Source organism: Oreochromis niloticus, linkage group LG6, assembly GCF_001858045.2.
Source record: "Oreochromis niloticus isolate F11D_XX linkage group LG6, O_niloticus_UMD_NMBU, whole genome shotgun sequence".
NCBI lineage: Eukaryota > Metazoa > Chordata > Actinopteri > Cichliformes > Cichlidae > Oreochromis > Oreochromis niloticus.
In genome coordinates, this window is record NC_031971.2 from 23160729 (window position 1) to 23172915 (window position 12187).

General features: G+C 39.8%; 1 protein-coding gene across 1 annotated transcript; it reads left to right on the forward strand.

Annotated features, from left to right (window-relative positions):
• Positions 1–1816: 1816 nt before the first annotated feature.
• Positions 1817–3765, forward strand: LOC109202660 (uncharacterized). The gene is made up of 5 exons (XM_025907735.1): positions 1817–1868; positions 2036–2428; positions 2876–3031; positions 3253–3302; positions 3425–3765. The coding sequence occupies exons 1-5, from the start codon at positions 1832–1834 to the stop codon at positions 3542–3544; spliced, it is 756 nt and encodes a 251-aa protein (XP_025763520.1). The 5' UTR covers positions 1817–1831; the 3' UTR covers positions 3545–3765.
• The last annotated feature ends 8422 nt before the right edge of the window (positions 3766–12187 follow it).

Here is a 12187-nt window from a genome sequence, read left to right on the forward strand (position 1 = left end):
GTTTGGCTGACACCCATTTTAAGTTTGTCAAAATCTGGGGCCCTTTTCTCAATCATATTAATGGGAATTCAACATAAACTTTAACCCTTTTTGACTGCACTTTGTGTTTATGTGAAACTGAACTTCTGCCGGACCCTGATTCCTTCCTGGACCTGTTTCCCACATCTTTTGGACTTGGTGAACTCTCTGTTGCCCTGTCTAACCTCACACAGAAGATTATCCTCTTTGGACATTGGTGTTTCTTTTGAACTTTTGATTTGTACTGGCTAACTGGTGTATTTTTTTTTTCCTTTTCTTTCCTGTTTTTCTGTTTGGGTTTTTTTGTTGTTGTTGTTGTGTGTTTGGTTTCTGGTTTTTCTTTTTCTTTTTTCTGTGCTTAAATGTTATTGTTTTTGAATCTTATGTCCTTTGACTGGTGTGACGTTATGTAACTTTGAACTTAAAATCTTATAAATAAACATTAAAAAAAACCTTTCTTCTGACTATGTGGTTGCCCACTGGACATTGTTTCTTCCCGTGAACCTCAGTTAACCTCACTTGCGTGGAAGGAGCTGTGTGGAGCACTGGGAGCTCAGACTAGTCTCTCTTTTGGCTTCCATACCCAGATCAACCGGCAAGTGGAGAGAGCTAACCAGGGAGTGGATGCATTAACCAGTCAACCTGGAGCTCTCAGCTGTCGAATCAAATTCCTGAATTCCACTACTAATGACTTCTTCCCATTCAAGTCTTCACTGGGCTACCAACCTCTGCTTTTCCTTGATGTTGAAGGTGAGAAATCTTTTCCCGCAGTGTTGACAGCTTTGGGGATCCACACAAGCTGCTCTTCTTAGAATCAAGGGAAAGAACAAGCATCCATTCGACTTCCACCAAAAACCTTGACTGAGCTACCTTCCAAGTCAGAAATTCTGAATATCCACTAAAAATCTCACTTTGCAGTTTGAATCTAAGAAAATCTCTCTCCAAACTAAATTGGTTATGTTGAAATCAAGTCTCTATTTAACCCTGGCTCTCTTTGTCTCTGTCACGCAATATGAGAATTCACATCTTTTATGTATTCCAGCTAAAGCCTGTTTGGTTCAGTCCATTTTACCCATAGTTCAGGGTCTTGTTCACAAGTGTAGGAAGAATTGAGCAAGATACTGACATGCTGATCAGTGAACCATCTGCAACAATATAAAGGCTGCATGGGTCTGTTTTAATGCAGAGACTAAATTAATTCTTTAAATTCTTCAAATTTTGTCCTGATTTTCTGCTTTAAAGTTGTGTTGTTTAAATTCCAATTTTGTGTTATGCATGGCCTTTATAAAGATCATTGTGACTAGCATCAGTGAAAAATGGCACACGTTTTGCTTACTTTTTTTCTTGATTGAATGCTGGTGAATAAACATTCCTTACCTCACTTATATGGACATGTGCTACTGGACTGCTGCTCAAATGACCTCTATGGAGGTAAAAATGGAGGGATGGATCTGGGTAAAACTTTTGTGACTGCTTTGAATGTGACATTAGCATTACATGTTTTCTAAATCCAAATCTCGTTTCTAATCTGTTCCAAACACTAACTAAAACATATTTTGCACACTTCAAGTCTATTACATAATTTCATTCATGCTTCCTGATTTTACTATGGATCTATGCATGCAGTGCATATGTGTTCCTGTGTTGTTTTCATTGACATAACATCACACAAACAGAAAACAGCCACAGAATAAAAGGTTCCACTCAACAAGCCAATCAGAACTTACATTTCCTTAAATGGAAAAGTCTCTGAAGGCGACACTTGAGAGTGAGACCATTTTTGATATCGTTTAACTGCAAGTCGTCGTCAAACATGGACAGACTTCACATCATTTTTGTCCTTTTTTTAGGTAATATTTTGGAAGGAGCCTTTTATGAAACATTTATTTTATGTAACATTTACCTATTCTACTGATTTTATTTGACATCACCTACATTAACTTCTGTACTCGATAATTACAATTATGTAGTACAATGTGAAAGATTGGCAAAATTTAACATTGTGTTTGTATTTCAGGAGGTGATTGGATTTCTGGATCAGTGGTGGATCTGACAGTGAGATCTGGAGAAAACATAACTCTGTATTGTGACCGTACCACACCATCTGAGGAATATATTGTGTGGTACAGAAATTGTACCCATGAAAATCAGCCTCCTCTTGTCTTAAAACAAACAAAGGATTCATGGAAACCCATCTGTAACCGAGCAACTTTAGTGAATTCTCTACCTCGCTTCCACTTTGTAAACAACCAGTCCTCTGGATCGTATGACCTGCTGATTGTGAATATTTCTGATTCTGATGAGGGCCTCTATTACTGTGGAACTGAGCAGAAACAGCTAAAGGATAAAAAGGATATTAACCTTGAATTTGTTCAGAGTTATGGCAGTGTGGCGACAAGGATTAAAATCAGTAAGTGCTCATGTGATTTTTTCAACATTAAACATTAGTATCAATATTTAAAAAATGTAACTGTAACTTAGACTCAGGTTCATTGTCAAAAACAATTTTAGAAAGGAAATATTCCTAAACCATTACATGATTACACAATTATTTGACACTTTTTAGGTCAAAATTGTCAAAATGCATTTTATATGAATTGCAGTTTAAATATTCTATCAATAACATTATGCATTGCTGTGCATTGCTCACATATTTAATATGAAGTGTCAAACCATTATTAATGAAAAGCAAGATTAACTATTTTTAAACCAAACAAATATTTTGATTGCCATGCATGTCTTCTTTTCAAATGAGTTTTTTCTAGTTTTCTGATGACTGAGAGTCAATATCTCAAACATCAGAATGATAAAAAATATATACACAGACCTAACTGAAACATGTTTGTGAACAATTTAGACTCCAGTGATCCACATTCTTCAACTTTAACTGATCAAACATCTCCACAAGATTGCGGCATGTGTTGGAAACTGCTCTTCATCCTGTGTCCAACTTTTGCAGCTCTCTCCTCTCTTCTTGTATCTCTTCTTGTTCATTACCTCTGCCAGAAAACAGGTAATTGCTAAATATGGTACTTTTTTCAATCAATCCTCTTATCATCAAATTAGTATATTACAAAGTTTTGTCATCAGCTCAATTTCTAAACTTAACAATTTGTGCAAAATTTAAAAACATTTTTACTAACATAAGAAAATTCCAGACAATGAGGTTACTACATCTAAGTCAGTATAATGGTGGATTTTATTTTTTAATTATGTATTAATTTCTGTGGCCAGAAGTCGATCAACAAAGACCAGAAATCAGTGGGCAAACAAGAAGAACTCAGGTAAATTACATTAATATTCAATCCATATTTTTTCAGCACTTGTCATAATTAATTCTAACAAAATGAATCATTTATAGAAAACCAATCATATTCATAATTACAAACAACAAATTCATTCACAGGATGAAGATGTGCTTTATGCTACAGTGCAAACACGTCAAGCAACACAGAGATCAAAGAAGAAGATAACCTATAGTTCTGACTTCTGCACCTATTCTACTGTCAAGACCTCTGGGGTCTAGATTTTACATTCAAAAGTGCATTATGAATCAGAAGTGATTAAGTTTTTTGTTTTTCCATTTTTCCTCTACCTACCAAGATTAGTAATAATTAAAATTGTCCATTTCTTCTTCAGTGAGATGCTTGTTTTCGATGATATTTAAAGGTATATAGCCAGACATTTTTTGAAGTTATTTAATGCAAAAAATATTGTTCTTGTAAATTCCGACAGACTGATGTATCATCATTAATCCATTAAAAATACATATGAAAATACATGAGTGCTTGTAAAAGCTCCTATGTTGCCCTGCCATCGTGAATAGTGCCTGTGATGAAAATCACCTTTCTGCCTAATCACATTTTATGTATGTGGCTAGAGACTGGTCTCATGTGTTGTATGCCAAAAACAGAAGACAGGACCACTCATAGGCATTTGTGTGGAGACAAATTTCAATTTCTGCTTGCTTCATCACGTCTGTGTTTTTTCATTTGAGAAGGGGTCCCCTTCATCAAAGAAGCAAATACACAAAGAAAAGAGACAACATGACCAACACTGGGATAAAGAGAAAGTAAATACTGGCGCCAGTGATACTGAAGTTGCCTGCTTTCTCCTTTAGGTCTCAAACCAGGGATCTTGGTTGTTACATGACTGTTTAAACCACTTCATGCAGCCCCTATAACTGTATATAACACAATGGAAGTAGACACTCACTTACTTCATTAGGATTTTCCCATCTCTAGGGTTTACGTCTTCGGTACCTAAGTACTAATGTATGGCTCATGGCATTATTAAATATCTTTCCATTTGATACATAAACCTATAATTTATTTACAATTCCACTATTCATTCACTCTCACATTCACACACTGGTGGAGGCAAGCTACAGTTGTAGCCACAGCTGCCCTGGGGGAGACTGCAAGCGAGGCTGTCATATCGCGCCAACACCAGTAGGCGGTAGGGTAAAGTGTCTTGCCCGAGGACACAACGACCAGGACAGAGAGCCTGGGGATCGAACCTGCGACCTTCCAGTTACAGATGCGCTTCCCAACCCCCTGCATTTTCCCGAGTTGAGTGGGAACATTTCTCCAAGTGGTAAAGACGGCCACACGAAGGGCATCTATGTCTGGAACTGTTGCCCATTTTTGTAAACTTCCCTTGCCATCCATCCCCAAAGGTTTTCAATTGGATTTAGATCAGGGTAACATGCAGGATGCTCCAAGAGACTGATGTTATTCTCTTGGAAGAACTGCTTTGTTCTGCAGGCATTGAGTAATGTAGCGTTGTCCTGTTGAAAAACCCAGTCGTTACCACACAGACGAAGGCCCTCAGTCATGAGGAATTGTCTCTGCAACATCTGGACATAGCCAGCGGCCGCTTGACACCCCTGCACCTCCTGAAGCTCCAGTGTTCCACTGAAGGAAAAAGCACCCCAGACCATTATGGCCCCGCCTCCACTGTGGCACGTAGAAAACATCTCAGGTGGGATCTGCTTGTCATGCCAATAAAGTTAGAAACCATCATGGCCATCAAGGTTAAATGTTTTCTTATCAGAGAGTAAAACTTTCTTCCACCTTTCAATGTCCCATATTTGGTGCTCTCTTGCAAAGTCCAAATGGTCAGTTCTGTGGCATTCAAGGAGGCGAGGCTTTTGAAGACGTTTTTTTTATTTTTGAAGCCCTTCAGTCTCAGATGTGTAGGATTTGTAGGATTTGCCACCATGCATCAAAGGTCAGTGTTAGAGCAAGAGAAGTGTTTCTCATTGTAACAAGGTTACAAAAATATGATGGGACATTGAAAATCCAAATGTCACAGTATCAAACATTTCCTTAATTTCCTTTTGAAAAGGAATCACTTTATGTTTAAGCTTTTTTCTTGATTTATTTGAATCTTTAGTTATCTTCTGGTCCAGCGGTTTTTAACCCAGTGTTTTTGACTTGTGGATTTCCAATCTTGCAGTTGGAATTCAATTAGTTTTGCAATCTGTTTCTGTTCATTTAGTTTATTTTCCTTGTTTTCATTATCCTGTCTCCAATGTGTCAAATCTGCATTTTTTTCCTGTGATTTTTGCACGACTTGGAGTTTTGTTTTAGACTCCATTACAGGTCAGTTTTTACTCCACATAATGCCAGCAAATACTTGAATATCTGGATGAACTGATTGATCTTTCTTTGGCAAGATACTGGAGGAAGCTGAGTGGACATCTTTTCTGAAGTAGACACTTCACTTTTTGAAGATGATCAAAAAGTTAAGCTAATTTTTGGCACAATATTTTTTGGCCCATATCCCCAATCCCAGCTTCAAAAACTGTCACAAATTTGCGGTGCAAACTGCAGTGTCAAACTACTAGAGCAATCACAAGGTTTTTTTTTATTACAGCACCATATCGGCACAACTTCATGCTAGCAGTTGCCAGAAACCACTCGCCAACTCGTGACAGAATACATATTTTTTACCTTTTTTGGTTGCTAGAGTCTTTGTGACCAGTCTCTCGTCCTAAACAATGTAAACCATTACACTCTGTGGTGGCATCTGTCATTTTTTACAGTGTGGTATGTTGGAGCAGCGGTTTATCGGCAGCTGAGAGGAAGAGGTTGGATAAACTCATCAGGAAGGCCAGCTCTGTTCTGGGATGCACCCTGGACCCAGTGCAGGTGGTGGGAGACAGAAGGACTCTGGCCAAAATAACATCTCTGATGGACAGAGTCTCCCACCCCATGCATGTAAATGTTGCTGAACTGCAGAGCTCCTTCAGTGAGAGATTGCTGCATCCTAGATGCATGAAGGAGTGTTTCCGCAGGTCCTTCCTCCCTGCAGCTGTCAGACTGTACAATCGGAACTGCTCCCAACAATCATAGATGTTTACATCAGCACTGTAACTGCAATAAGTTAATCAATCGATTCACACTACAACCTGGTTTGCCTCTTACTTGTAGTTATTTTAATTTAATTTAATAACTGTACTGTACTGTATATAGTAACCATTGTCCTTAATGTAAATATTTTAGAAAAATTGTGTATGTTTCTGTTCTGTGTCCTGTGTACTGTTTGTTTGTATATGTGTCTTTTTGGCTGCTGTTACAACCAAATTTCCCCTTGTGGGACAATTAAAGGATTATTCTATTATATTATTCTATTCTATTCTATTCTATTCTATACTATTCTATTCTATATGACGTTTTGTCTACCCTTAATACTGCGAGTTTTCTTGTAATTATTTTTTACTGTTTTTTTTAGTCATGACTTTTTATGCTTCTATGCTGCTACCTATTTGCCGGTGCAATATTCAAAATGTACTAATACAGGACTGTCTGTCTAAAATGGGCGATACAGCAGGGTATGCTTCTCAGGATGAAGACTTGCGTTTAAAATGAGTCTTGATCCTGAGATGTGTACCCTTTAATAACCTGTAAAGCTTACAGGAAATCCAGAGCGACAAACATTCCTTCGTGCACTACCAAGCGCAAAATGCTGACAAACTGAAGCTCAAAAAAAAATTGTTTCTGTTTTCTTGAATATTGTCAATAAGGGACCCAAAACGCCTAAATCCAAACCTATTTTATAGAAGCTTACGTTCAGGTTTAGAAATTGTTAATAAAAATGTCAAAAATTTAAATAAAAACATTTATTGGCTAACAGGTTGTAGCACTCTGATGCCCCACTTAGATTATGCCTTGACATGTTGTTTAGTATCACACTAGCTGCATACCACAACTGAATGTCACTGCAAATCATTGTGGTAGACATGCTGGTAAATGGTGCCTACATAAATTTTCCTCAGCATTATCAGAAAAGACATCTACCCATCCACACCCCCAACAACACAGATTACTTCACGTCTCTATTTCAAGTGAACAGCATACAGTACAAAGAAACTTTTCAGTTTATGATAAATGCAGAGGGGCTTGCTAATACTACCTCTGTTTCCATAAACACACAAATACTACTAATCTCAGAGAAGTGAAATCAGAGCTAATGGAAGCTTGTCTAGCATTCTAGTCTTCCATCAGTTTCCCATCAAAGACCAGAAGGTTTATTCAAAACCAGATAAAGCTGCTGCACTCTCAGCTTGAAAAGCTCAAGCCACTGTTAACAATACATGGAACCGCCCATCAAAAATGCTAACCGCAAATAGATTTCAGTGGTTTGCTGTCAAGCAGAAGCACTAATTTAGAGCATGGTGCAAATAGGTGAGAGGTTTTTTCTGACAGAACACTGTTTGAGCTAAAAGGAAAGAGATTGCTTTCACTTTTGTACATTTTAATTGATGTCTATTTTTAGATTTCACTAGACAAGTACTGCTTGCCTTGCTTGCCATGATGGGGTCCCACTGCTTTGGAAGCATTTATGTAGGTTGTAATAGGAGATAGTTTAATTCTGAAAGTGATTAAATTTCTTGGACTTTTACTGCTAATGAATATATCTTATCTAAAGCAAAGTTGACATGTGGCCTTCTTTTCCTAGAATGGTCCTTATCATCTCAGTGTTTGATGGGTTTTTTTGTTTCCTCTTAACCTGTTTACCAGATTTTATCTATGATTTCTCAAACTTTTCATCTAATTTAGCACTCGAGTCCGATAAAATGGATTCTCTTTTTTTTTACAGACTCAACACTTCATTCATTATCTTAACCCTTGTATGGTGTTCGGGTCTGTGAGACCCATGCCATTTAGAGGCCGTTGCCTCTTTAGGCAGTATATACCATCAAAACCTGCAAAATATGGTATAAGGATATGTACACTTGATTAGAACTGATTTTATTTTTTATAACATTTTATTGACAAAAAACGAGAAGCACATTAATTCATAAATATGATCAAACAAAGGTAAAAGGAAAAAATTAACCATGTTTGCTGTTCACATGGCTCGTAATTGGGATAAAGTAAACATCTGTTGAGTAATTTAACATAAAATTGTTTGATAGTGTTAATTGGAAAGCCAAAACTCTAGCGGGTCCACCAGACCCATGAACACTGGCTGAGTAACAAAAATACGAACACTATACAAGGGTTAACTTAGGTGACAAAAATATAATTCAGAGATGTATACATACTCGCATTTTATAGGGTCATTTGAATATTCTGTATATTTTTGAATAGTGTCTTTTGAATAGGAATTCACCATTTTGCAATACTCAAGATTATTTCTGCCCTTTCTTCAAAGGCATAAGAATAAATTTGCGGTGCAAACCAGAAACAACCATTCACCTTCACACTAAAAATTGCAAGGCCGAAGAATGATACAAGGGCGCAGGTTTTTCTGCTAAAATACCCCCAAATTACACACTGTTTAAAAATAGTTACAGTATAGTTTATAGGTCAGTTATGTTGCCAGTAGTGTCACAGCCACACTGCACATAGCACTGGATATTGTAGCTTCTCTGAAAAAGATACCAGCAAATCAGAGATGTTGGACTACCTGGTATAATTAATAAACACATCCCTCCATTCTGTAAACTGGAAAAAAGGAGGGAATTTTCAAATTTACAAGACCTTTTTATAGCTTGTCAAAGTAAATATAGGACTAAATACTGTACTTCATATCACACAAGAAAACCTCCATAAAAATTTGACATCTTACTATTTGTGATTGAGAGAGGAAAATGGGGACAAAGGTAAAACTTTTCTGACCTCTAGTGGAAACATACATATAGATATATATGTCACAATTGTCTAAATTCAAATGTAGTTTCCAAGCTAATCGTCTTACCAGACAAAACCAAGCTAAGCCATTCTTCTGTAATTCATTGAAACTGTCATTGAAATATTAAGCATTTTTCAAAAATTGCATGAAACACATGACATTTTCAAGTCTATAACATTCAAGACTGAAACTGAGACAAATGAGGGTAAAAGCTTGGTTACTGTAAAATAAAAAGCAGACTTTTTTATTATAATAATCACAAAATGGTCATCTTGAAAAAAAACCTTGTATCTTTACAGCTAGACCATCTTATACAATTACACAAATATAAAAAGCACACAGAATAAATGTTGCATTTAGCAAGACAATCACATTTCCTTTCATGGAAATGTCAACGCAAGTCATGACATCTGAGACTGACCACTTTTACTGTCTTAACTGCAGGTCATCGTCAAACATGGACAGACTTCACATTGTTCTTGTCCTTCTTTTAGGTAATATTTTTTGGGTACTGTTACATCCCCCAGGAAGATGTTGGTTTTCCTTTGAACTAATGCCCTGTGTTCTGTTTAGGCTCCACCTCCCCTCTCCTGATTGGATGCTGCTCACACAATCCAGCTAATTGCCAATCAGCAGAGCACTACTTAATGCCTGTAGACCTGTAAGTGCCTTTTATTTTCATATTAGCAATGTTTTTTTTGTTATGTTGGCCTTTGCACTCCCTGAAGTTAACCCTCAGTCTGAACTAGAACTGAATTATAATGTCTAGCAAGAAATAAACCTTTTAACTTACTGTCTTGGCTCCTCCTTCACTATTTACCTTTATGTTAGTCCCTTCTAACCCCTAGACTAGCTTGGGGACTTAACAGGTACATTTATTAAACATTAAATGATTGTACTCATTCGATTTTATAGTCTACCCGAACTCAGCAATTACAAGAATTTGGTATAATGTGAAAACCTTGGTGCATATGTTATTGTCTTTGTTTTTGAGGACCTGATTTGATTTTTTGGGATCAGTGGTGGACATGGCATTAGGATCAGGAGACAACATCACTTTGAATTGTAACTGTGACACATTATCCGATGGGTATATTATGTGATTCAGAAACTGTACCCATGAAAAGTGACCTTTCCTTGTTCTATATGTAAAAGAGGAACTGCAAACTGCTGTTTGAGGGGCCTGCGTGTCCCTATGGATCTTAGCGTGTTGGCATGGGATGCAAGCCACTGCCCAGTCTTTCACCGATTTACGAAGGCCCGGCCAAACGAACCTAGAGCTGACCAGCTTGACCGAGGCCCGGATGCCTGGATGAGAGAGGGAGTGTACTGAGTCGAAAACGCGACAACGCCACAAAAGGGGAACTACAGGACGTGGATGGCTGGTGGAAACATCGCAAAGCAGGCTAGGCCCGCCGTTCCACACGGGTCTGTCCTCCAGTACAAGGCCCGTTTGTTCTAAAATCGGAAATGGCTCCCAACTGGCACTGCTGGCGCGTGCTCCACAGGTCAGAGACCTTTGACATCGCAAACGTCAAGGGTTTATGATCGACATACGCAGTAAAGCTACGCCCCTCGAGAAAAAAACGAAAATGCTGCGTCGCAAGGTGCAGGGCCAGCAACTCCCTGTCAAAAACACTATATTTGCGCTCACTGTCCCTGAGTGTGCAACTGAAAAAGGCGAGCGGTTGCCAGACACTGGAGACCCGCTGTTCTAACACTGCGCCCACCGCCATGTCTGACGCGTCGGTGGTCAACGCAATCTCCGCCGACGGAAACGGGTGGGCCAGCAGGGCAGCGTTAGCCTGGATGGGAGGGAGCCAATCAACTGGGTCCTTAGCTGTTTTACCCTTCAAAGCAGCACAGAGTGGCTGCAGCAGGTGCGCAGCTCTGGGGAGAAATGGGTGTCACCCCATGTCCCCATGTTACCCCATGTCAATTTTCTATTGACATGGGGTAACGGTCGTTCTCCGTGACATTATTCTAACTGCGAAAATCCCCACACAGTCACTACCGACCATCTGATTTGGGCACCATGTGTAGCAGAGAGGCCCAAGCACTATTCGAGCCCTGTACAATGCCGAGGCGCTCCATAGCAGCAAACTCTTCCCGGAGAGTTTCCCGGGGTTGAGGCGGCGCGCACGAACACCGGGGGACCGACTGTCAGGATATAATGTTCAGCCCCGTGCTTCGTTGTCGTGTTCGAGAAAATAGGAACAGTCAGTGAAGGGAACTCTAAGGTCAAACGCTGAAAAACATTCCCTGAAGTCACTAAACTAGCCCAATTCAGGGGCTCGATGGCCCATGTGAAACAGGGTATTGAAGAAAAGAACAGGGCATCGATTAAGCGTCTGTTAGCAACATCTACCAGCAGTCCGTGGGCACAAAGAAAATCGGTGCCCAAAATAGGCACAGAGCTAGCGGCAACAACAAAGTTCCACTGGAAATCCCGACCATGAAAACAAACAGTCACTAACCTTTCCCCAAACGTCGCAATGGGAGAGCCATTAGCTGCAGTAAGCTGCGGTCCGCAGCCCGCTGCTAAACTGTTGGCGCCGGTCGGGGGAAGGAGGCTCTTCTGGGAGCTGGAGTCGACCAGGAAACGTCTCCCGGAGCGCAGGTTTTCTATGAAGAGCAGTTTTTCTTTGTTGCTAGCAGTCGCGGCCGCTACTGCACGCTGGCGGGGCCAATGTCCCGGGGCCGAAAAAGCACAAGGCAGCAAGCAGCGGTGCGCTCCAGCGCCAAAACACTGATAGTAGAAACAGTCCTGTCCGCAGTGCCACGGTGCCGCTGTGTCACGATCTTTGCCGTCAGCGGAGGATGGGATACTTCAGGGCAGTGGAAGGTGCTGCCGGCGAGGCTGGAACTAGGTCGTGATCGTGGAAAGTGCGGGTAGCCAAGAGAATACGATCCGCTTCCTCAGCCAGGGAGCAATAATCCTTTGCGCCCAGAAGCGGAGAGTTGGCGAGGCCGGCTCTCACGGCCGCCGGCAGCTGTTGGAGGAAGATGTGGGTGAAGAGGAATC